We start from the raw sequence: 22,174 nt of genomic DNA, 5'->3' as shown, positions 1-22,174 counted from the left end.
TCAAAGCTGCATCAAATCTTATAACCGGAAACAAAATGGATGCACATTCACATTACAAAGCTCAACCCCAGATTTCAATTTGTATGAAGAGCATGCTCTTTTCACCATGCCTGAGTGGGAGCAGTGAGCTCCCGCTCAGGCACGGTGGGAGCTCACTGCAACTCCATGGGCTGTGAGACGTCATGAGCACGGTGCTGGACTAAACGAAAAAAGCTCAGCTCAATCCCTGAACATCTGTGACAAGAGTTGAGTTCCCAGGATGATGTAGAACACCTGGTGTGGACAGGTCACGAATGGAAAAGAGTGATTTCATTAGACTAATAGAAGTTCTAGTCGAGTGAGAATAACGGCATTTGTTGTATGTGTCACCCAAAAAACTTACATGGACTTCTCAATATCAACTTCCTACGTTAAAATACGGAGGCGGGAACATAATGGCACAGGGCTGATTCTCCGCTCGTGAAGTTTAGTCTCTCTGATTGAAATGAAGGTACCATGAGCGAAGAGGTTCATCAAGGCATTCTTGAAACGGTTGTGCTTCTATAGGCAAGCAAGAATCTGGGATTGGGATATGTTTTTGAACAAAACTGCAACCCAAAGGACTCTTATACGGTTGTGAAAAATGGGATGAAGAAGAGAACAGTGGACCTTTTTGGAGTGGTCAAGGCAGCCTAGTGAGACTATTTCAACTGAATATATTTCGTTAAGCATTGCGCATCGTCCAAGGGACAAAAAAAGCCAGCAGCGCCGATCAGAATGTCGAGAAGCTGCTACAAAAGTGGAGAAACGTGCACTAGACGTTCGCTGACAACTTCCTGCACTCCATGCTTCAGTGGAGACAAGAAGTGATTGCTGGAAATGGCTTGCGTGTGACGTACTGACGCATTTGGTTATTGTAGAAAGGCATTCTTGAAACTGTTGCCTCAGTTTGTAATAAAAACATAATCGCCCATACTTTCACGCAGCGCAGAAGGGAGTTCTTCCATAAATTTGCAGTGAACACATTCTCTCTTAAATGATGATAAACATTGGTTGCTTATTGTGTAAAATGTTTGACATTGTCATCTCAACAACCTCGCATAAAAAGTTTAGTGCCCTAAAAAAAGTTAAATTCGAAAAACTGAGATATCTTTTTTTTTCAATACCGAAAATCTTTTCCTAAATTTTTTTTTTAAATTTCAATTACACAATTCAATATTAAAAGGTATTTTTTCTTCATATTCATATTTGATTTATATTTAAAAAATGAAATATTGCACACCCCTAGAGAAAAGCAAAAGTCGTCGAGGCTGCAATGCTTACGTAGACCCCCGATGAGGACCATAGCCGCGCAGCCCTCTGCACGAGTTTGTGGTGCCTGTGTGGTCACTGTAACTGGGTCCTGTGTCCGCAGACGCTCATTCAACCTGAGGCTCAGTGTCAAAGCCCCAATATGCATTGAGACTGTCACACAGCCTTCATAACGTTCATTGTAAGCGGCCCATCACGGACGTGGAAATTATTTTTCTTGAAACTACACACAGCAATCTTTGTTTTGATTCCTTCCAAGTAACATAGAAAAACAGCATACACCAAAAGCATCCACAAAAGCACAAATGAGCATACAAGCACAGAAGAATGCAGCTTAAAACAGAATACAATGCAATGCAACAAGAAAGACAGCAATTAAAAAAAAATGTGAGCCTAACTGATCACATCTCAAAACTCATACACAATAGGAGTACACCTACCTCGACACGAACAGTAAGGTTGTACTGCTGGATACGTTCATAGTCGAGAGGATAATTGACCACCAGCTCTGCCACTGTTTGACGATTCTCAATCTTTTGATTCAAGTAGAAAGTGTCCTTCTTGTTGGTCTGCTCTGTGCTTCCTTTCATCAACGTGTAGAACACATCAGGATTCTGTGGGATTCCGGATCTGAAATTAAATATCCATGGGTTTGCTTCTAAAGCCACTAAAGAAACTGTAATGCAGAAAAGGGGCGCAGCCAAATAAAAAACATCCAAACAAGCTGCAGGTGTTTCTAGACCTTTTGTGGCCAGTACCGCTCACAGTATGGTGAGCTATGCATAGTTCCAAGCGTTGACTTCTAGTAAATTCACTATATCGCAACATGTATTCAATACTGCCATCATATATTCAATACCCGTTAACCCTTTCAGGCACCATTTATCATTTTGATTTAAAACAAATGTATTTTAGCCTAAATAGCATAGTCAATAGCTTCCCGATGGCAAAAAACCAATGGGTTTCGTTTCAATTATATTCAATTTTTGTTCAAAAATTTCACTATTTGCACACCACTACTGAAATCCAATTTCAGACTCAATCAAACCACCTGCAATGTCCAAAAACCCTCACCTGGCTTTGATAGCAATGACACGAGTGCCCACTTCAAGGTTCTCCTTGATAAATATTGGACCATACACAGGTTGATCCCATATCGGTGGATTATTGGCTCTGTCAACAACATCAATGATCACTTCCACCGTTGCCTGGTGCTGGGGAACACCCTTGTCCAGCGCTATGGCTCGCAGCTGATACTGATCACGCTGAAAGAAAGCAGCAAGGGAAGAATGTCAACAGGATTATTGGCATGACATTCTCATTGAGCAATTTTCAGTCCCTTTCTGTCAGAGAACAAAATCAGCTCAAAATGACAATTTGTTAGCAGAATTATACACTTAACACATGTTCACCTCATGTCTTTAGTGCAACTATTGCAAGTTCCATGTAATTACACTTTAATTCATTTTTTTATGTTTGTTTGTATGCATACATGCCTACATACTTCTGTAATTGAAACAATTATGATGACGGCAGTCTGGCAGTGAGGAAGGCAGCGAAAAGTGTTTCCAAAAGAAACTGTTCATTGGGCTGACCTGCAGCCACAAAGCACAGAATGACTCAGCGGCGGCGATAGCAACAAGCGTGGTCATCGAACAGTATCCCTGCCACTTTTGGCCGCACTCAATTTAAAGCTAGCAAGGAACCATAGAGATAAGGTGCCAAAGCAACTGCAACAATTTGGAACAAAGTGAACTCTGTTGAGCATGGCTGCGATCAGTCGCAATAAGTCTCGTCGCATCAAGCATCACAAGAAAATAAGCAGAGACAGTAGGTTCCAGATGTGCATCACAAACTTTCAAATCATCACCATAAGTAGTTTATCAGGCTTTTGCACAACCTCAACTAAGCTATAAACACTCCCAGAGATCACTGGGCTAAAAGGGATGACTGTGGTCATCTTAACTCTGCACCACAAGACTATAAAGTGTTGCCTAAATTGCAGAGTTTTATTCTTTCTAGCAAGCCAATCACAAAACTCAAATTTCATGTAACCCTAGCTATATCCTACAACACCTCCTAAAGCGTAGAGAAACTGTACGGTTGCCATGTGTGCATGAGGTTTACATCAATTTCTTCCTGTTTCAAGCAAATTATTTCACCGCAATGGATAAGACACCAATCTAGATCAACATGATCTATGCAGAAAAAGAAATAGTACGCAGAAAACAACACCAAGGAAACATTTCATAAGATACTAACGTCAAGGGCCTTTTGCAGGCTAATCCAACCAGAGTCTGGGTTGATGGAAAAATATGCCAAGTGTTCAGGGTCATATGGTGCAGTCAAATTGTAGACAATGGCACCATTGTTATCTGCGTCTTCATCAGAAGCAGATACCCTCAGGATATGAATCCCAACCTAGAAAATTCGAGCTTACGTAAGTTTCCGGTAATCAACATCTGGTATAACAAACAAGCAGCATTGTATACTGGAATGAGAAACGCAAAAAACAATATGCAATATGTATACAGCGGAGCCCCGATTATGCGTCCCCCGATCATACAACAACCCGCATTTTATGACGCATTGTCGCGGGCCTGACGAATCTTCCATTGGGATAATGCATTAAAAGCCTCGATTATACGATGGAAAAATATACACGCCCCGCTTCGTACGACGGCCTGTGGGAATCGTCTGGAATGAGGACGCTGGCGGAGCACTTTATTGGCATATGTGACATGAACCAAGTTAGTTCCAGATCAGAATCAAGACTGAGATGGGCGTGCATCGATGCGATCGAGCGCAAGATGACCTATAATGACAGTTCTGCGGCGGCTCGGACTCCGCGCACGCCACCAGTGGCCATGCACATGCTTCACTGACGAAGGCCTTAGAGAAATCAGTTGCATGTTCCCACCAGCATGAAGACATTGCACAGGCAACAAGACTAGCTGCTTCCATGATCTTCGGCGGCTAGCTCAAAAGCGTACCGCCGCCGCATTAGCATCGCAGGTGAACATGGTGTTTTATTTTTTCCTTTATGATGCAAATTGCTAGTAGACATAGCTGCCTGTTGCTGCAAAGTGACAACAGTTCTAGAGGAAGTCTGAACAAAAAGACACCACTGGCATGGTGATACTGCGTGCCGCGAAACATCTTCAAGAGTGGGAACAGCTATATTTTTGTGTGTCACCCAAATAAACGTTTTCGATGTGACGTCTACTTAACGCTCGGGGCCTGGAGCCCACGTGCTGCTAGTCTAAGGCCGCCTCTTCGATTCCGAAAAGCCTGGCTGCACATGATCTCAGAAATAATTATTGCAGAACGAAAACAGTTGTTTTTATGACGTTCAGAGGAAAAGAATCAATTTTTGAAAGCCAGAGTAGCGGATGCAATTATTAAGCGAATGTATCAGTTGCAAGAGATTTTTGATTGTATGATGGTGTCACGCAGTCACCTGAAAGTCACATAATTGAGGTTCTACTGTACATGCTACTACACACCCCATCTGCAGCATTAAGACAAGAGAATATCAATTTCACTTTCCAAATTAAAGCTTACCTGGGTGTCTTGCTTCACATTTTCTCTATACTCCTGTCTGTCAAATAGGGGCGGGTTGTCATTGATATCAGTTATTTCTACTTTGAAGGAACAGACTCCTTCCAGTGGTGGGCTGCCACGGTCAGTTGCTTTTACAGTGACACTCACAAAACGACCATCATCCCCTTCACGGTCAAAAACCTGTAAAAAGAAAGGAAAATGGGAATTCACTATGAAAATGCCTTTCTGTCTATGAGTCAGGATTTTTACTTCACTATGAATGTACTCTGTGCACATGCATTTCTGGGATTGATAATCAACATCCAATTTGAGCTAAGTAATTAGCCACAGCACAAGTCAATTGCTCATTATCAGATCATGTTGGCAGGTCGTCAGCTAGGCACCCTACTGTTTAGTAACGAGCTCCCACATTTCCTGCCTGCACACCCCATGGCAATCTTGCAGTTAGAATGCAGAAAACATAAGCTGCAACAAAACGGGTTTCCTCTAAAGCTCCCAGCAGTTAAGCCATGGCAGGTTTTGAAGCAATTTCCAGAGCAGAAAAACACAGTTTTGGTACACTTATAAACTAGAGATCCATGTTGGAACACGAGTAGCACAGTTGTCACAGGCGAGTGCACATGCACTTATATAAGAGTGCTACTAAGAATAAAAGTGCAGCACTAAGCAAACCCGTTTTGCACCATGAAAATAACTGTATTTTAAGCTTGAAAAACATCATGCCTTACCGAATAGTGGCCACTAGCAGCACTGAATTGCTCAGTGTTGCCACTTGGCATTTACCTCAACTCTGACTGCATTAAACTGCACGCACACATCTGCTTAAAAGAACGTCTTCCTGGGCAAGTTGGTAACTGTTCATCTTTGGTTACAGGCACAAAAAAAGACAGAACACAAGAGAGAAAGACTGGACGAAGCGCCACTCACAACTGATTTATTCGAAGAAAGCATGCACAAATATATGCCGTCTTACATGCAAGGAATACTGTCATCTTTAAAGTTCATATGATAGCGAACGGGTGAAAAAATTGCTCTCAGCCTTGTACAAAGATATGGATGTGTCGCTGACGCACATGTTTCCTTTTTTTTGGCAATAAAAAAAGCTTCGATTAGTTCCCTAGCTTTTGTGTCTTTGCTTTTTGACAGAATTCGTACACCAGAAAAACATGGCTCACAAGAGCGTGACGGCCAGGACCTTATATGCTTAGGCAGATTTAGGCCTTCTTTATTTTGCTGAACATTTCTTTTGTGTTCCCTGATTCGCTCGTTAACGCAGCGCCCAGTTTGCCCTATATAGGAGCGGCCGCACGAGAGGGGAATTTCATACACAACTCCTTCGGCGCACTTCATGCACGATCGCCCATGTTTCGTGCCGCACCCTCTCTCTTCTTTTCATCGTCTTTCAATGCGAGAGCAAAGGCTTCCGAGCTTTTCAGGGGCTGAAAACACAAGCGGCACACCATGCCTGTTCGCGACCTTTTTCAAATTGTGGGCTAACTTGTGCACGTAGCGCACCACCTCTTCTCGAGGGACATCTTCCCCAGCTCTCACAGCCTTACTCTTCATCTTCTGTAGCAGGCTTTCAGCGACAGCCATTACGAGCGAACCAGGGAACCCAGCTGAAGACAGCCTAGCCAATTGGTTTTGAAAACTTAGATGCATCTTGTGAGAGCATTGTTCGGCGTATGCTCCGCGCGCAAAAAAGGGGCTTCTGCCATATGATTCTGCTCATTCCAAGCTAATAAAAAGGGGGATTGCTTTGCTTTGCCTCCAATCTGCCCTTGAAAAATCATGCTCTCACAAGATGCATCTAAGTTTTCGGTCAGTGACTAAACGAACAAACCATGCTACTGAAAATATTGCGCAGTTAAATTGCGCAGTTCACTGTCTTGCTTTTAGAGGTCTCCCATTAAATTTCCTGCAGTTTCTGTATTAATTTAGTTTTACTTTATTATGTACTGATGAATGTCAGCATAGCTCGTAAAAGCCACAGAAAACTTCACTGCAGAAAGAAAAAAAAAAAAAAAGAGGACACGTACAACCACTTGAAAGCACTTTTACCTTGTTTGTCCTGATTTCCCCAGTGAGTTCATCGACACTGAACTTTGTGCCCTTTTGATTAGGCTGCTGGACAATGGAGTAGCGTACTTGACCATTGTGTCCTTTGTCAAGATCCCGTGCTTTCACCTAAAAAAAAAATCACCAAGCACCAGCAAAGAGATGAAGCCAAGGCACGTCTTATCGTGGCCAGACATCCATTGTACATACACACATACAAAATAGCCAACACAAGCAGGCATACTTGCACTATGTCTTACTGCCACCCTGCAATTCATCCTCTGCAAAGAATTTTTGCTTGCACTTCAACAGAAGCCTGAAAACCTTTTTTTATAGAGAGTTCATGTGCGAAAAGTCTTAATCCATGCCAATAAATACAATGACAAGCATTTGAGGCATTTATGCTCCATTACGATTTACCAAAATTAGCTTCAGATTCAGACACAAACAATCAAATTAGCAAAAAGGCCTACCTGCAGCCCATACAACACTACCAACTACCATGCAACACTACCAAGAAACAACTTGCAGCTGAGTACAAGAAAAAAAAACATGCCTCAATAAGGAGTCAAAGTCAAGAATGAGGTGCTAAAGTGGAGCTTGCAAACATACTAGTATACTTGTTAAAAATAAAGAGGCACCGACCAAAAAGGTGTAGTCAACATGTTTATACAGACAACAGATCACACGCTGAATCGTAACATCGGTAATCTGCCGCCCGCGTACGCTAGATGCCTGCGGCGATTAGTGCAGCGTACTTAAGCACTATGTTGGAAATTTTTTTTCCTTCAGTGAACAAGGCTTCCGTGTGGAAGCCAAAACGTCTGTCATATTGACTACACCTTTTTGGTCGGTGCCTCTTTATTTTTAACATGTATTCACCCGACCAGACGAGATTTCGTCAAACCTTGGGATTTCATACTAGTATACTGCACTGTACTTTTAAAAATGTCAAGGGCCTAGCAAAGCGGATGGTGCTGAAGTTGGATGGGCAAACGCACCTTGATGACTGAGGTGCCACTTTGAGCACCCTCTTCTACCTTAGGCGTATAGGTCTGGCATTCCTCAAATACGGGCTTGTTGTCATTGACATCCGTTATGAACACGACCACCAGGGCTGTGCTTGTGTGAGGAGTCAGAGCCCCATTTCGACAGCAGGCACCATCATCTCGTGCTGTCACATTCAGCTCGTACTTGTCCTTGTCCAGGTGGATGGGGCCATTGATGAGTCGGATTACACCTGCAGTTTAGACAAAAGATACTTTCATTACAATGTTTTCAACCACCTGCTTGAAAACTTGTCTGTGCTCTACCAACCCAAACAGCAATCATGGAACATGAAAGGGCAGCTACAATCCAAAGTGCATTCTCATCAACAAGAAAAACCACAACGTCCACAATATGCAGGGCTTAAAACACTTTCTCAGAGCAGTTTATGCCCAAAAACATCAGGAAACTGCATGAGAAAATGCTTCACAAGCCGAGGCATGATGCTGCAGAAATGCAGTACACAGTCGAGCACACTTAGTATATTGAACTTGACAACACGTGGATTTCGTTCGTTGTATCTGAAGTTCGTAGTAAGTGGATCTACCATATTACAGCCCAAAATAAAACAGACAAAAATGGCACTTTGTGTTTTTAATACCCAGTGTTTTTATTTTTAAATCCTTTGCTACCACGAAAAAGTGACCAATTCTGAGTGTTTTAAAACAAAAATTACTTCTTTACGGTATGTAAAATCCATTACGAATTGTAATGCATTAAACTGCAGCTTACTGGTTATACTTCTGAAAGAAAAAATGCCAGAGGTATGTGTGCAAACCTTTTCGAAAATTTATTGGTTAAGAAGGAGTCTGGTCTTCAAAACAAAATTTTAGTAATGCAGTCACAAGTATGAAATCTTCAGGGAACGTGTAATTTTGCGTGCTGATCCTAAATATGCCATTTAATTTCATGTAAACAATTCCTTGAGCCGTTATGTAATTGTTATGAAAGTTTTTTGTGAAGAACTTTCAAGAATTTTATTTGCAGGAAACTTGCTTAAATGTATGTTATGCGTTATGGTGCTTATCATGCTACGGAATGTTATGGTGCCTATCATAGAACTTCAGTTATTGGGGTTTTGAAGTTGCCACTTAAGAAATCCAAAAAAAAGGTTTGTATTCCTGTTTCTGAAGTGTCACCTTCAATACCCTATAACTAAATTTCTATGATGGACAGGAAGAAAATTTTACCCTTACTGCATTCCTTTTAACACACATTTAAGCAAGTTTCCTGCAGAAAATCTTCTTGAAAGCTCTTCACGAAAACTTCAATAACAATTACACAAGTTCTCAAGGAATTATGAAATTAAATGACATATTTAGAATCGACACACAAAAATACATGTTCCCTGAAAATTTCTTCCTGACTACATTAATAGAATTTTTTTTTCAAGACCAGGCTCCCCCCTTAAATATGCTGGTAATACAAAAAAAAAATAATAATATAAGCAGAACAAAAACAAGCCAGAGTAGATTACAAAAATCTTAAACACGCAAAACGTTTCAAGCGTTCTTAGCTAGCATTCTTGTCATTTTCAGCTGTGTACATAATACACTGCACTTTCCATGGCCTTTTAAGTTAGGGAGTATGTCTGCTGTGACACTAGAGAAAGAATTCGCGTGAGGACATCAAGTGGAGGTATATCTGGAATGAGCTCCACATTACACTTGTTCAGAGTTCTGTTCGTTTTTCGACCAGTGATGCTCTTAAAAAAAAAAAAAGAAAAGAAAAGACGGCATTAGAACCAGTTAAAGCGCTCGGTGTACCTTTTCACCTTTCAGAAGCATGCCGCAAAACAGATGCCATAATCATCGGCCGGCGGACTGTGTCCGCTCAAAGTTTCATTTTTCACATTGCCTTTTCGCATTAGCAAATGAAAAAACAAACCTGAAGCCAAATAATTGGAGTTATCGGAGCACAGACTTGAATTTTTGGCAACATGTTGAAAACGCCGGTCATATCTGTCCTATGACCTATAGCGCGGTAGCGAAGAGTTAAAAAGTTTGTTACGTAAGTTGTAGACCCTATCACTGTTCTTTCAAGCTCTCCAGACAGTCAAGTGCTTACCGCTAAGACCCTTGCAAATAAGCTGTCTTAGGGACACGAAACAACTACCGTTTATGTATAAACGCGTGTAAGGGCCGCACCCGTGTATGGGCCGCACCCAGTTTTCCCCAAGGAAATATTAAAAAAAAAATCGTGTAAGGGCCGCACCCGAACTTTCCATGACCCAGGTGGGAATAGCCTTCTAAATGCACGCGCCGTGGCCTCCGCGATCGGCTCCGGCTGTGAACAACGGTGCGCTCGATCGCGGAGGCCAAGCACGCGCACAAGAGCTTCCAAAAACCGTCCATGGATGGCGCCCCAGGCCGCAGCCATCATCATCGTCAATTCCCCCCCCCCCCCCCCACCCTTCCGCGACTTCCCGCTATCTAATCAGCATCAGTATCGCCAACTCCAGACTTTTATGGCGGATTAGCGCGTTCACTGTGGTTGTGGCTTTCGCATGCTGCCGCTGAGTAATGCAGTTTTAGAGTTTTAGCACGATGGGCAAGCTCCTTATCAGCTACACGGCTGGGAGTTAGCTGGACAGGGAACTCGACGTGGCCGAGAAGTGTATCCATGACCGTGCAATCAAAAGGGTGCATTGAGAAACACAAGCTGCAAAAAACGCGCTTTCCAAGGCAGGCGAGCCGTGTGAGTTTACCGAACTGCTCTGCTAGTGATGGATATGCCGAACAACGGCTACGCGTTGACAGCGGACATGCTGCGCGGCTTCTTTGGGATGAGCGTGCACCAGAGCACAACACCAGCTCAGAGTCGAAATACTCCGCGAGTGTCGACTGAACGTAGAATAAATGCCGTTTATTCCCTGATTGCTGTGTTTTTGCTTTAAAAATTTTTTTTTTTTTTTTTTCTAAATAGCGTGTATGGGCCGCACCCCGAAAATTGGCTCCCGAATCTGGAAAAAAAAGTGCGGCCCTTACACGCGTTTATACGGTAATGTAGTAGACCGATATTTTGGACTCTGTGGAGTCCAAACGTTCTATTTTTTTGACTAAAGCAGACAACAGTAATACCGTGCAGATTGTTTTTCAACCAGAAGTTCACTTTTTTGGCTTAACATAGATGCAAGCAGGCATCACAGTCACAACCAACCGACTCTCTACCTCTGTGAAAGGCACAATATCTTGGATTTAACTGGAGTCACACGGACGGAGAGCGCCTGATCACGTTGAAAGCGAGTACATTCGGAGCAGCTTGCTTCCGCTTACTTCTTGAGGGTTCCCCCTCTTGGCGAGCATTGTTGCTGATGGAAAAAAAGATTGTTCATGCTTCAAGCGGCAGCACGCGCCTTCACTCACGACATGACCTGCAGCTGTGTTACACTCCCTCGTATCGAGACGCAAGGTGATGCGGACATAACGGAAGTGTGAATGTGGGCCACATACAGTCTAATACTACTTGTAGGTGGAACATGGAGAGCAGCGAAGGTCGGGATTTTTAAAGTCGGTTTTTCGCAGAAAAGTGATTTTTCAGACCGTTAGATCCATTTTAATGGCCACGCTGAGTCCGAAAAATTTGTCCGTGACTATAATTGCAGTAGAAGTTCTGACAGCACCTGGTGCTAGATGGGCATCCTCTCCTCCTCTCCGGGGGGAGCTAGCACAGATACCTGTGCAAAGAACATACTATTCGGCAGTCTGCGCTCTCCCTGCACACGTCAGTGGCACAGGTGGTGAAGAGCCCAGCACACCATGTGACTGGCTGGGCCAGCAAGACATACCATGCGACTGGTATTCAAACTTCTTGCATCACTGCCATTGGTTGGTCATCAACCAAAAGCAGTAGTTTCCCTTTCCATGCTGCTCCCCTGTATCACGCCCACCAAGCTTTTGCTTCCGCTTCACACTCTTTGCCCAGCCAGCACACATGCATGCACTGACTGACCTCATAGCCTGCCGAAGTGCACTTGGCAGCTGATTAACTGCTATCTCAATGCAACCTTTTTTTTGTGGCTTTTTTTTCGGCCATGAAGTTCTTCCTGGGGAGTGGTCACAAGGATTGGGACTCTGGAGGTGCTCTCCGCACTAGGGGCTCTTAACCTTAGGGGGGGGGGGGGGGGGGGGGGGGGGCCTCAGCGGCTTTCAAAAAATGCTGAGGAACTCCATATATCTTGGCTCCCATCCCAACCTGCCCCGTATGCATGCAAGAGAGAGCCTGGAGACACATGACACCTCAAGAAATGCCCGAATTCAATTAATAATGACTGGCTGCACAGAAACACTCTGCAATGAACCTTTCGTGTGATTAGACCAAAATTAAACTGGGTAAGAGAAAGGTGAGGGTTGAGGCATGCATGAATTCAGGTGCTCGGGGAACACACTTTAAGCACCCCTGCTCCAAGCGATATACGACAACACACAATCACCTGCTATAACACACTGGCACACTTGTTCCTGTTATATAGCTCACACATTGATACTTCTGCTTCTTATGTTCTCAAATATCAATTCTAATCCCAGGAAACACGGTAATAAAAACAAGGACTCATGGAAAGCATGCTCAAATTTCAGTTTCAGTAACACATCACTCCCAGTATCGCATAGTAGAAAAGTGGGATCAAAAATCCACCTTGTGGACAGGTTTGTCAATATCCAGTTTGGACTTAAAAGGCACACATTCAAACATACCGTATTTACTCGCATAATGATCGTACTTTTTTTTTTCAAAAAATTGACGCAAATTTAGGGGTGCGATCATTACGCGGGGTAAATTTTTAACAAAAAATTTTTGAGCCCCGAAAACGCAAACAAGTTGCAGGTCAGACTACCCTTCTGACTCGGGTAACTCGGGCGCACTACCCGCGCCGCCGCCAAACGCGGTTATCACGAACCAAGATCGGCGATCTCGGCTTATGTCGTTAACCGATAAGAGTGCGAACAGCGCACGAGCTGGCCCGCTTCAAGAACGTACTTTCTTTGCACTAAATCACATTCCAAGAGCAACGCATCAAAATAGGCAGTGTGTATAGTGCTGCACGACGGCGCTTTTATGCAGCCTTCGATCTCGTCCGATGGCGCAGCAACAGCGTAACAGCAACGTCCCGCGGCGCTCAAGTTACGCATTTTACCGCCGTTACCCCGAAAAATGTTCGGTCCCTGCTGCATCGTTAAAGTAGGCGACAAATTCGGACCGCTCGCAGCACCAGATTCCGCAAGCTTACCGCAATGATGCCGCCCGCGAGCGCGGCGGACGACCGCGCTCTGTACTCCCTACTCGTCGCTAGGCCTAACTTGTTTCGTATCGAAGCCAGTGGCCGGCGCTTTTGAACTGACCAGCGCTATAATGAATGTTCTACTTATAATGCTGCCTTACTCACAACCTCATTGTTTCATATTAAAAGAAATATATACGATCGATTTCAGCGACGCCTTAGCAGCGGAGCTGGCGTGCAAGCAGATCGGGTCACTCGCGCTGCAATGGTGGCAGCTGCTACGCGGCTGCAAACGTAAAACAAGCTTGTATTGCAGTTATTACTCCTGCCAGCAACTCTGTACAGGCCAGCGATCCTCAAGGCGGATTCATTTTTGACGTTCCCATATCCCAGGGCTTATTACTTACGAGAACAAAAAGTTAACGGGATCAACGCGTCACTTCGTTGCACCGCAACCCAGACCGGTGGCGAGCCTTGCGACAACGGCGAACCGTGATTCGAGATTACCGCAGATAAGTTTGATATCCACGATTAAACATAACCGCATTTAGACTGCCCATGTGACTGCAGGTCCGCCAACAGGCGGCTGCCGCTGCAATGCTGACAGAGCAAGATGGTCATCTGCACGTGCCATCTGTCAGACAGATCGCGAGTACGGTCATCGTCGGCTAGACTCGGCATCGTCGACAAATTGCAGCGGCAAGTTCAGGGTGCGATCATTACGCGGGGAGTAAAAAAAAATGAATTTTGTGAACAAAATTTGGGGGTGCGATCATTACGCGGGTACGATCATTATGCGAGTAAATACGGTACACCTAGGACACAATCTGAAGTATGCAGTAGTAATCACCTGTCCTTTCTTCAATCTGGAACATGCCAGAGGTGGTGCCACTGTTGACAAATCCAAAGAGGATATTATCTCCATCCTTGTCGCTGGCCACCACAGTGGTCACGAGTGTGCTGGGCCCAGCATTTTCATCCACGTTTGGCGTGTAAACGTCCTGGCTGAACTTCGGCGCCTCATCGTTCTTGTTTTCCGTGTATATGCGAATTGTGGCCGTGCCCGTCAGTGGCGGCTCCCCACGATCTGTCGCCCGCACCGTCAGCACATACGTGTTGTTCACATCAGCATCAAGCCGCCGATTGGAGTACACCACACCCCGGCTGTCGATGGTAAAATCTTCTTTATCAAGCGAGTAAGTGAGCTCAGCATTGCGGCCAGTGTCCATATCCGTTGCAGACACTGCGAGAAAAAAAAAACAGAAAGATTATGCACATGAGACACCCATTCATAAATCATGCTACTTTTCCCTAACGAGGCAAAACAAATGTTTATAAAGATTTACAGCATGCAACAATGTTGCCTGTGACAAAGTTTTAAAAAAAAAACGACCTGAAATGAGAAATGTAAGACTTCTGGACCACAAGATAAAACATACTTGAATATTTCTCACAAACAGTCCGTATGCAAACTACTTCAGTACTGCCGTACTACTGTCTTCTTGCAGAACTATAACTCACTAAGTGGCACTTCAAAGTTCAACAAAGTATCATGGCAAGTGACCACTCAAACGGCCAACCAAAACAAAACAGCACAACTTCTCTAAGCATCTTGGCATAGACAAAAACAAAGAGCCAGCTGCTTTCCTGCCGCATAAATTGCATTTTTTTTCATTCGGAAATGGTCTGAATGAGAACAAAACTCCTAAAAACTCACTTCAGTCAGATACAACTTAAGTATGCATGAAGCTCTGTCCACATTCAGGACCACTGCACAGAATTAGACGACTTATTTTTGGAGACACTTTTTTTTTTTTTTGGCCAGTGAGAGGCCCCAATTGCCAGGTCAACTTATAAGTAGTAATATACAGTACACATTCTGCGTTCTCACCTTTGCAGTATTTAGGATACATTCGAGAAGTCTCCGCACAATTTGTGAACCACACCCCCTTTTTGAAACCTCAATTCTAAGAAAGAACGTACGCAAATTACACGAGTAAATACAGCATGATGTTGCTTGCCTGAACCCCAAATACAATGGATAATGCTACCATCTGATGGCAGTGAAAATGTGCCTATGGCAAAGGGCACTGCGTAACAATACAAAATGGCCAAGCCACAGTAGAGTGGCCATGTAGACTGAAACGACCCAATATGTGCTTTTAAAAGGTCACACTTTTGCACTTGGGCCACATTGCCATGATGAAAGGGTTCTTGCCAGGCAGAAAAGCTAACTTTTTAAGGCTTTCCAAGATCACAGAGGCTACTCCAGGTCCCTTGCTCATATTATAATAAGAGAGCCAAGTCATGGCGCCTGCATTCAGAAAGATGTGGTCGATACTAACAGACTTTTCTAAACAAAACTTCATGACAAGCTGTATAATCTGATTTGCAATGTAAGATAATGTAATATAATGTAATGTAATGCAATGTAATCTATGTAATCGTAATCTGAAATTCATTTCGACCATTCTATAACTATCTTATAGAATCCTATAACTAGTCTTTCCTTCTATGTCGCCAATTTTGCTCAAAAGAAATTCAACTGGACATTGTTTTTCATTCATCAGTATGCAATGGATGATACACACCAACCCCAACTTCACAACATCGGTATTTGCAACCTAGAAAATTGCAACTAAACATTCTCACACAGCTCCTTACAAGTATAAAGCAATTCAAGAGGCACCTCACCTTGAAGGATGGATGTTCCCACTGCTATGTCCTCATCAACATTATGGGCTTGATAATCTGGCAGCTCAAATCGAGGGGCGTTGTCGTTCACATCAGTTACTTTAATTGTTAGCTGAAAAAAAAAATGATGCAAGATTGAGAAATTTCAACAAAATGACACCAGAGATGTGCAATGAATAAGACATTGCACTTAGAGCAACAAAAATGACAAAAGCGAGCGCCCATCGCTGAAGTAAATTAAATGCAACACATGTTCCCAATGTTACCACAACTCTGTGTTCACAAGATGTTCACAACGCTAGACAGCCGTAATTTCACCTGATCAAACTGCTGATCAAACTTTTCTCAGTGACGTAACATACACGATTCACATACACATTGACATAACATACTAATTCAAGTCTATTCATTGCTTAATTGCTTTGAACAATTAATTATAATGAGCAACCTGTTTTCTTATTAAAAAAAAGCTGCTTGGACAACATTGCAGCATTTTGGCTTGACCGTGTGATAGACTTCACGGCCCACCTGTTTAAAAAGGTACGGCCACCATCACAGTCATCAGCCTGATTTTAAAAGCAATGCACTCCATCGCATGAACAGACCATGACTGCAACTTTCGGAAGCTGAAAACTTCCCACATCACTGCTCCCATGCCATCTAGTATATTTGAAACGAACGAGAAAACCAGCAAACTTACAATGACAGCAGCAACTATTTTGTGCAAAGACTCATACGTGCACATGTTTCTTAGTGCTGTGCACACAGATGTGCACAAAAGCACAATGAACGATATGTGCTTGTTAAGCCATTACCATGCATGAGATGTGGGCCAAGCATGAATCCGCACTACACATGATGTACTTAACCACTTACGAATCCCTCATTTTCTCAATTCTTGTTACAGCCTGCAGATCATTTGTCCCGAACAAGGGCAGAACAAAAGCTGCACACAGGGATGATGCATGCATCAAAGAGAAAGCTAACCCACATAAAGATCTAGTAACATCAATCATCGGCTATCTCAGTAATCAAGATTCATATATAACATAAGCACATCAATGAAGCAAATGTCCTTCAAGCCCAATATTACAACCATAACCCAACTTATCATCATGGCAACCAATTTTAAAACATGTTAATTATGCATACACATCATGAGAAATAAGACAGGGTTATAATGAATGCAATACAAGAGACATTTTATTTGCATCACTGTTTGCCTAATGCTACCAGATAAATGTACAATCTCCTGCAAATGAAGCAAAGTGGCAGCAAAGTTCGATCCCATTAAAGAACAATAAAAACCATACTAGGTCTGATGATCACAGACAGCTGTCTACCACCATGGACAAATTCTGCTAGTCCTAGTCTAACAAAGCAGAACGAACTACACCTGAAGCCTGTGCTGCCTTAGATCAGTTACACTGTAGTCACTAATACTTTGATGTGCTCTGCTGTGCACAGCCATGGGGGCTGATAAATCATTTTAAAAACTGCAAGATTGAAATGCAACAAACCTTGAGCTCTTCAGACATTATAGCCTTGAAAAGAAACAATAAGGCTCACCAAGAGTAAGCACAATAAAAATTTAGTTATCTTCACACCTTTCGAAGAACCACCAAATACACACACATGCTGCAGTTTTCCAGCTTTTCCTGGTTTGTAGACATCCAGTTTTATTAAAGACAAGTATGCAGCTTCACTGCTGAAATCTACTTCCAATGTTATCCACGCAAGATACTCAGCCAATCGACTGGGCACATCTTAAATACATGCATCTAAGCTGGATGCCTTAAGTATGCTTCTAGCCAAATATAGTTCTTTTGCATATTATCCTTTACTACATTAACCTATTCAGAATTTGGATAACACAGGAACAAGCAAAAAAAAAAAGCCTTTCTAAAATTGCACCAAAGCCTTCCTGAAAGTTTGTACAAAACGTGCTCACCTCAACAGAGGTTGAAAAGCCACCGGAGTCTTCAGTTGCAATGACAATAAGTGAGTAGGATTTTGGCTGCCGTAGGTCTTCATAGTCCAGCTCTTTAGCCAACTTCACTACTCCGCTGGTAGGTCCGATGTTGAAGGTACCAGCTCCCTTGCCATGGGCTCGCAGAGTGTACCGGATCTCCCGATCGGCAAAAGATTTGGCCTTCACCTCGATGATACTAAAACAATCAATAAAAAAAACATACAAATGTAGACGCCAGATGCGATTTCAAGAATAATGACTGAAGGCCGAATCTGCTTGCTGTATATCACAACCTTCCGCAGAACAGTGTTAAACAAACCTGTCGAGACCCACAGGCGAGTTTATGTACTGAGAGCCCCTTTATAATTAACATGACTACAGAAATAATTCCTTACACAAAAATTAGTACCTAACAAAGTGTGCGAAACTTTGCCGCCAGCAACGACATGAGAAAGTGAAGCGTCGGAAGTTTTTCACAAATACTAGCACTCTGAAACAACATTCAATATGTTCAACAGCCATGCTCTTCTAACCGCAGCACATGCTATGAGGCTACTTCTTATCCCCCAGAGAAGGAGAGCAATGATGCAGGCTCGTGTCATGCAAGCTATCCTCGCAGCCGATGAGGGCTGGCAGCTGCTGTCATGCACCCCCTCCCACTGCAGCCACGCCAGCCTGGTCCCTTTTGGCAGACTGTACTTTAAAATCCTTTGCCTACTCAACATGTGTGACAAGAAGTTTTATATTTATTTTGCGGTGCTGTTCAATTGCGAATATTACTGAATATTTTATCACTTAAAGATAACTGATTAGAAAAGCAATGCATGGGTGGCGCTGATGAACACTCTCAAGGTTAGCTCACTTGTAAACATAAATACCCCCGAAAGCAGAAGATCTGACAGCCGTCGCCGTGGCTCGGCTGGTAAAGCACCGGACGCGTAATTCTGACGTCGTGGGTTCGGTTCTCACCGGCGGAATGTCGTTTTTTCTTCTGCTTTTTTAGTCAATTATCTTTAAGCGATAAAATATTCAGTAATATTCTCCATTGACCATCACCAGAAAATAAATAAATATAAAAAAAATCCCCTGTTCCTTGGTTTCTATGGCTGTTAGCTTCTCTCATATATGAAGCTTCTCTCATATGGTTTGGTTTGGTTTATGGGGTTTAACGTCCCAAAGCGACTAAGGCTATGAGAGACGCCGTAGTGGAGGGCTCCGGAAATTTCGACCACCTGGGGTTCTTTAACGTGCACTGTCATCGCACAGTACACGGGCCTCTAGAATTTCTCCTCCAAAGAAATTCAACTACCGCGGCCAGGATCGAACCCACGTCTTTCGGGTCAGCAGCCGAGCACCATAACCACTGAGCCACCGCGGCGGCTCTCTCATATGTATAGCGAGCCCCTCATTCCTCTTCCCTTGGCTGCTTATTTCTTAATTGCCGTTAAGTAGTTTTCATTGTTTTGTGTTTTCTTGAAGTTACTGCGATTATATCTCTATGTTGAAAAGACATAAATATCAACTTCAGCAGTTTGATAGGTCTGTTTGCATAGGTGATAATGCGTAATTACTGCCACTCTGCTGCAAGCCGTTTTTGATACAACCCGCAAACTAGATAAAAAAACGTGCTTTGGGCGGATTTTGAAAAATTAAAAAGAAAAAACATCTATAGCTTGCAGACAGACAAAAATCACGGAGCACAAATAAAAACATCCATATGTTTACTCAAACAATTTTCAGGTGCCTAACTTTAATGTATTATGTAATTCATCACCAAAGTTGGCAAAAAAAGCAGAGCACTGAAGCGCAGGACTCCACTTCTCCGTCATTACTAATTTCGTGTGCTTTGCCAAAAATTTTTTTGGGCAAAACCAATTGCGGATCGCTTCTTTCCAGTGATTAGGCAACAATATATAAAAATTTCGAATAAACTGAAGAGGTTGACCAGCCACCCTTTGTTCGATCTTACATGGAACCACTCTCTACCCTTTTCATACATAGCATGACGCCCTGCCAAAGCTAGCATGCCCTCTCGCACTGGCTACGTCCATGTCCAAAAAGCAGTTTGTAATACAGACAAGCATATTTCTACATAACAATGCTCAAAGTGACTGGCCCAGTCCTAGCACTTCGTTTTCCTTCTTACCATGTTTTCATCCTGTCCCTAATTACTGTAATCAGAGGGTTAAACAAAAGAACACCTTGTCCATGATTTTCAATGCCAAGCGTATCATTTCATAGCGCTTCAAGCTTCCGTCAAAACACTCACCAAGGCTTCGAGAAGTATGAGTGATATACAGCAGAGTGATACAGTTTTGCGGACACATTACTTGTATAGCTTCCACAACATCACAAACTAAGTGTGAAATGGAGTGTAGCTGTTGGCACACAAAATTTAAACAAAAAAAAAATACCCCATGAAATGAAATACACAAGTGCCCATGGTATGCAACTAGAATGTTTAGTCTAGCTAGAAGAAAGCTGTACAATAGTATTCAGAGCAAGCTGCAAGAGGAGTGCTCACACCAGACCTTGAACTCTTTTTACAATCTCCTCACTGATTCCTCCAATAGAACACATGCACACCCTGCACCTCTCTACTTGTTCTCGCATAATGGAGTGTGTGCCACTTTATAAGGAAATGACAATCCTTCAGCCTTTTCAAGCGGCAAGCTGTAAGCCAAATGTTGGTTTTATTTTAACTCCTAGAAAATCACTAGCCCTTCCTCAAGAGTGATATTACCATATGTGAGGACATTTTGCTAGAATGAGCAATACTCAGACCTGATTCGTACAATCAACAACACAGAGCCTAATTAGACTGCTCAAACACCAATAGATGCACTCGCTACACGTTCAGCCATGATAAACTGCAAAGGAATGTTTGCAAACTCACTCGGAGTCTTTCTTCTGGTTCTCTGGAATGACCGCTTCATAAAACGGCACATAGAACTGAGGCTGGCGCTTGCCACCAACCACTGAAAGGCGCTCCTCGCGCGTTGACTGGTGCTGTCGATCTCCTACTTGGCCATTGAGATCTTCAGCCTTGACATACAGCACATACTCCTTGTCCAGCATGAATGGTGCTGAACCCAACGTCACCACCTCACCCGAGTGCGCGTCCACGTCAAACCTGTTGCCACCTGCATACAGCCAGGATGCAAGGTTCGGAAACATGCCTCCTAACATTAAACACACAAAAGTCAGGAGCACTAAAACTTAACAATATCTCTAGTTTATGCATTTGGCAAGGGTGTGTGAGTATTCAAAACTTCTGAATAGCGAACTGAACATCATCCTATACGACTCAACGAACGAATCAGAAATGCAAACTTCTAAATTTTTTTAAACGGTTCCAATATGTTTTTCAAGTTTTTTTTTAATAACAGGTACGAAGAAACACCACAGTTTTCTTCAACTCCAAAGTAGCACTCACTCCAATTTTGCGCACAGCATGCTGCCACAACCGATCTAGCGGGATGGAACATTCAGAAACGCAATGAAGCCCATTCGTGTGGCAGTGTTGACAATGCTCATAGATGCCCCTCCCTCAAGATTGGGCGATGCAGCAGGGTACAGGCAGGGTTAGCTAACCCTGCCACCACATCGCGATATCTCAAGCCATAAGTCATAGCTAGGGTTCGGACGTCTTGGTTTTCTTTTTTTTTTAATTCGGTGGACTTTTTTCATTGTTTAGTTCAGAATGTGTTTTTTTTTTTTGCTTCCAGCAAATATTTATTTTCGGTGAATGAGTCACTAACTTTTTTCGGTGATTTAATATGGCAATTCTGAGCGGTCAAGAGTTATCTGCGAGTTTATCTCAGCATTTTTGCCAGCATGAACAGTTTGTCTGCCAGTAAATAACAGAATTTACCAGTAATATTGCACTCGAAGATGTACTTGTAGAAGGAATATATTTCATCGCTAAATGTGACAGCCGTCAGTCAAGAACACAAGAGGAATTTACTTCTAAGAACTATGCTAACAAGTTTTCTTTGGGTTGTCTCGCTTTGTTGAGTAGGGGACAGGGTATCACATGGTCCGTGTGTTGATGGCAGTGATGGAACTGCGGCTAAATCACCACAGTAGCCAGAACATGGTACTTTTCATGAAAACCATGCATGGTTTCATCTCAGTGACCTACATGCAGTTTATAAACATACTTAACCGACTAACTGCTCTAAGTGGGGGGTGAGAGTGAACAAACAATGCTTAGCTAGCAGGCGGCGAGGAGGTGTTGCTTCCCGGTCTGGAAAGGAGTGTAAACAAGTGGAAAAATGCCCCACATCGCACAACTGCATGGCTTATCCAATACCATCATCTCACCTCAC

The 22,174-nt window shown here is 43.1% G+C and overlaps 1 protein-coding gene across 5 annotated transcripts in view; it reads right to left on the bottom strand.

The window, feature by feature from the left end:
• The window catches only part of CadN (neural cadherin), a 248,060-nt gene that overhangs the window by 180,123 nt on the left and 45,763 nt on the right, over positions 1 to 22,174 (bottom strand). For all 5 annotated transcript variants that reach the window (XR_016290490.1, XM_089580223.1, XM_089580221.1 and 2 more), the window contains exons 4-13: positions 20,740 to 20,986; positions 17,823 to 18,039; positions 15,872 to 15,983; positions 14,028 to 14,420; positions 7,914 to 8,152; positions 6,916 to 7,041; positions 4,855 to 5,034; positions 3,553 to 3,711; positions 2,365 to 2,555; positions 1,731 to 1,920 (exon numbers count right to left, since the gene is read on the bottom strand). Coding sequence is in view for 4 of the 5 variants with exons in the window: in XM_089580223.1 (XP_089436349.1) it covers positions 1,731 to 1,920; positions 2,365 to 2,555; positions 3,553 to 3,711; positions 4,855 to 5,034; positions 6,916 to 7,041; positions 7,914 to 8,152; positions 14,028 to 14,420; positions 15,872 to 15,983; positions 17,823 to 18,039; positions 20,740 to 20,986 (2,054 nt within the window). In the remaining variant the exon portion in view is untranslated. The remainder of the gene's footprint in view (positions 1 to 1,730; positions 1,921 to 2,364; positions 2,556 to 3,552; positions 3,712 to 4,854; positions 5,035 to 6,915; positions 7,042 to 7,913; positions 8,153 to 14,027; positions 14,421 to 15,871; positions 15,984 to 17,822; positions 18,040 to 20,739; positions 20,987 to 22,174) is intronic.

This window comes from Amblyomma mixtum, chromosome 3 (genome assembly GCF_055824585.1).
Source record: "Amblyomma mixtum isolate Tamu chromosome 3, ASM5582458v1, whole genome shotgun sequence".
Taxonomy (NCBI): domain Eukaryota; kingdom Metazoa; phylum Arthropoda; class Arachnida; order Ixodida; family Ixodidae; genus Amblyomma; species Amblyomma mixtum.
The sequence above is the reverse complement of the archived record's forward strand: the minus strand, read 5'-3'. Positions and strand labels throughout refer to the sequence as shown.